This window comes from Emiliania huxleyi (genome assembly GCF_000372725.1).
Source record: "Emiliania huxleyi CCMP1516 unplaced genomic scaffold EMIHUscaffold_293, whole genome shotgun sequence".
Taxonomy (NCBI): domain Eukaryota; phylum Haptophyta; order Isochrysidales; family Noelaerhabdaceae; genus Emiliania; species Emiliania huxleyi.
In genome coordinates, this window is record NW_005199828.1 from 1 (window position 1) to 3,982 (window position 3,982).

At 63.5% G+C, this 3,982-nt stretch overlaps 2 protein-coding genes across 2 annotated transcripts in view; one reads left to right on the top strand and one right to left on the bottom strand.

Moving 5' to 3' along the window:
* Positions 1-1,193: 1,193 nt before the first annotated feature.
* Positions 1,194-1,990, top strand: EMIHUDRAFT_239656 (hypothetical protein; the record flags this gene model as incomplete). Its single annotated transcript, XM_005775771.1, has 2 exons — positions 1,194-1,781; positions 1,934-1,990. The coding sequence occupies 2 exons, from the start codon at positions 1,194-1,196 to the stop codon at positions 1,988-1,990; spliced, it is 645 nt and encodes a 214-aa protein (XP_005775828.1).
* Positions 1,991-3,425: 1,435 nt separating this feature from the next.
* The window catches only part of EMIHUDRAFT_239659 (hypothetical protein), a gene marked incomplete at both ends in the record, with an annotated part of 2,480 nt that continues 1,923 nt past the window's right edge, over positions 3,426-3,982 (bottom strand). The window contains one exon of the mRNA XM_005775772.1: positions 3,426-3,869. Within this exon, the coding sequence (XP_005775829.1) occupies positions 3,426-3,869 (444 nt within the window). The remainder of the gene's footprint in view (positions 3,870-3,982) is intronic.

Here is a 3,982-nt window from a genome sequence, read left to right on the forward strand (position 1 = left end):
ACACCCCTACGACCCAGGAGCGCTTTGCCTTTTCGGCACCTGCTGGAACGACCAGGAAGTTCCCTCTCCGATTGAGATCCCATCTGCATGTGTCGTCACCTGGAAGCATGGGGGTGGCTGGTGCGTGCACGCAACAACGAGCACGACACAAGGCGAGGTTGCCAAAGCATACGAGGAGGGGCGCGCCGCGTGGGGTTATTGAAACAGACGACTGCTTGAGATCCTTCATTTGGATTTTAAAGTTGTTTTGCTTGATGTTGCCGAAATGTAATTCTTCTTTTCGGTGTACGGCTCTACCTGTGAGCTGTGTTAGTGCGGGCAGCCCCGTGCCCAGTAAAAAGAAAGAAAGAAAGAAAACGGACAACCCAAGGGAATGCAATTCTTACACACCGAAAAATTCTTTTCCCTCGCGCGCACGCGGCGAGGCCCAGCCGTAACGCGTAAGTCAGCCCGGCGACTTCGCGGCTGAGCGAGCGCAGCGCAGAAACAGCCTCCTCCCGGCGTGAGGAGAAGGCCCCCGCACGGGGGGTCCCGGCCGACGTCATGCGCGTCCGCCAAGGGTCCGGGGTCGCCCAGGCAAGTGGCCCAAATCCGATGAGTTTTCCAGGTGTGAACAGCTGTTGAGAGGTGTGAATTCATCCCGGGCGGGGTGCGGGGCGGTAGTCCCGCAGAGAAAATTTTGCGTGCTGGGGCACTGAGATCGCAGTTTTATTAGTCCACGGCGGATGCCAGCTGCAGCTGCGAGGAGACACGCAGTGCCTCATTTGAGCATGAATCAGCGTCCTTTCTGCTGGCATCACGCATAGGAGAAGCCGAGAGGCACGAGGTCCTCCAATTTGCCGTACCGACGTCGCGCCTAGAGAAGATCACGGCCGCTGCCAAGCAGGCCAAGCTCGATCTCGACCGCGACCGCGCCTCTGCCGCCCTCCCCCCTGCGCCCGCCGCAGCTGGCCTTGCGTCCGGCGTCGCTGCCACCGGCCCCGCCGGCCTTGCGCCCGGCGCCGCTGCCACCGGCACCGGCACCGGCCCCGCCGCTTCTGACACCGCCGCGTCCGCCGCGCCCGCCGCCGACCCGCCGACGGAGTCGCCGCTCACAATTGCAACACCAATGCTCGAGATCAGCACGAACGTTGTGATCGCCACGTACGACAGCGCGGGTAGGTTCGACTGGTGGTGCGGCCGCGTGCAGCAGAATGCTCTGCAAGTCGGGCGGCAAGAGGGGGAGCTACGTGCGGACCTATCTCCCCGTGCCGTTCGACGAGGCTAAGGCAGCCAACTATAAGATCCACTGCAACTTCTACGCCAAGTCGGGCGCGGACGGCGACTACACCTTCAAGTACAACGTCGACGATTCCGCCCCGTACCACATGGAGTCGGTGCTCGGCCTCCTCGACCTCAACCTCCCCACCGACGAAGGAGTCTACGTGCCGCGCGATCAACAGGCCGGCTGGAAGTTTGACGAGGCGCTTAAACTGATCACGCCGGCCGCGGACTCTGCTCCCCACCGCAAGCGGAGTACCGCCGACGACGAGGCTGGCGGCTCCTCTGGCGCGAAGAAGCGCGCCCTGACGCTCACACGCAAGGGCGGGACGCTTGGAATCTCTGTCGACCCCAACAACCACCAAATCACCAACGTGGTCGAGGGTGGCGCTGGCGACACCGCCGGGCTTTGCGTGGGCGACTTCATCGCCGAGGTCAACGGCAAGTCGACGACCGGCGGCTCCTTTGGCAAGCTGCTGCCTGCTGCAGCGACGGCGGAGATTAGGCTGCGGCTCATCCGAGTGCAGGTGGTTGAGCCCGACCATCTACACCTCCCTGACCTACTAGCATAAGTGTCTTCCCCTCCCCCTCGCACACAGGATTGACGCTGCTCTCGGCGCTCGCTCCCTCCTCGCCGCCGCGGACCAGGCGTGCCCGCGGGGGCTCTGCAGAGAGCCAGATCCGCGCGGTCGGACCGACTTTTTTCAGACTGGACTATTCTGGATACTAAGGGTATGTGCAGCTAGATCTCACTGAGCTGAGCTCATATCTGCCCTCAGTATCCTGTTTTGAGTTCGGGAATGCCTTCAGTATCCTGTTTCCGTGTACGGAGGGCCGCGTCCGGACGCGCATGACGTCGGCCGGGACCCCCCGTGCGGGGGCCTTCCGTGAGGAAGATGCGGATGCCCCGCTCCTTCTCCATCCGCTCCAGCTCTTGCCGGCGGAGGAGCTTGGGCAGCATCGCTTCGGAGCCGTCGGCGCGCAAGGAACTCGGCGCGGAGCAGCTTGATGGCGCCCGAGCGGAGGACGGCGACGAGCGTCGAGGGCCGCCAGCAGCGGGATGCCCTTGTGGTCGGCGGCGGTTAGCGCAGCTGACTGCTCGTCCCGGCTCCCATCCTGCATCCATTGACGAGCAAATCACCTTTTTACGGCGTCTCTTCAGAAAAAAACACGCAAAAAAGGGAGGACGGCACGCCGCCACCACACAGGGCTTATAATGAGCCTGTCTGGTGGGAGATGAGTGATTCCCGGTGTTAAATTCTTCTTTCGAAACTTCCCACTCGACGGGCGCTTTGTGAACGTTCGCCCCGTCTCACCAACCCAACCACGCTCGACCACACCGCTGTGCCGAGCCCGACGCATATATGCTCTTTGTCGTCATCACAACTGCCGCCTCGCCCGGAGCTGCGCTGACGATGCCCCAAGACCACGCAACACTTGATGGTGCTGGCCCTGACCGGTCCACGCTCTTTGCAAGTACCCCTGCCGGGAATGCGCTTCTCGGCGGCGCAAGCTCCGCTGGCTGCACTGCGGATGATGTTCACTATAACCAAAAGCAAGGCACGTGCAACTGGGACGGCGAGTACAACTATGAAGGCTCAAGCGTTCAAGGTGCTGTTCCTGGTGCGGCTAGAAGCAGAAGCAGAGGACAGAGTTAGGTCACAATAACCCAAGGTCACGAGAGACACACTCGGCCCCGGCAGCCTACTGGGCGCGTATCGCGAGGAGCCCCTGCCACGCTTCTCCCGCTAGGCTGTGGGTACCAGATCCAAGGTTGGGCTGGCGACACATACTACACCGTGGGACCAATGTGCTGCGATGTCGTCGCATCGGCCGGCTTTGGTGTCGACGACTACTACTGGTGCGGGGGCCTGGGAGGCGCCCAGCTCTGCTCCCACGACGTGCAGTGCAACGATGGGGAGTGCTCGGACGGTGTGTGCACAGGTATGTCCGGCTGAGGCGTCTGCATGGCACACGTCGCTCGACGGGGCTGACCAGGGGGGAGGGGGGTGCGCGCGGTCGCGCAGGGCCAATGTGTATATAATAGCAAAAGCAATCTCGCCGGCCGCAACGCGCAAGGCACGGACACATATCTAGTCTGCGCGCCGGGATATTCTTTGCGCTTTTCGTGCCAAAAAAGTCATTACAAAAGAAGCCGCCCACGGTCACACCTCCACGGCGGCTCGGCTGGGCGGCGCTGCGCCTGCTGCGTCATCTTCGGCGGGCCGGTCTGGGGCGGCCTTGCTGTGGCCCTTGGTGGCGTGGTAGACGCCGGTGCCTGCGGTGGCGAGGAGCACGCCCAGCATGTTGAGCAGCGTGAGCTCGTCGTGGAGGACGAGCACTGCGCCGACGATGGTGAGCAGCTCTCTGGCCGAGGCAAAGATGGCCACCGTGAGCGCCGAGGTGAGGCGCACGAGGGAGAACTCGGCCAGCTGCACGACAAAGACGCAACCGCTGACCGCAAACAGGTACCCGCACAGCTCGGACGCCGGCGGCCGAGCGGGCACGAAGGGTGATAGATCGTCCGCCAGACGGGTGGCCCCAGCCGGTAGGACTGCCCTCGCAGCTCTCTCAACCGGCCGCGCGCGGAAGGCCCGAAAGCCATCCACCTGCGGGCAGCAGCGGGCGGCTCAGTGCGGCACGGCTTGGCCGGCCTGGCGGGCAGCGGCGAAGGAAGCCCCCTCCCTCGAAGGCCACAGCGCACAGGAGCGCGCCCAGAGCG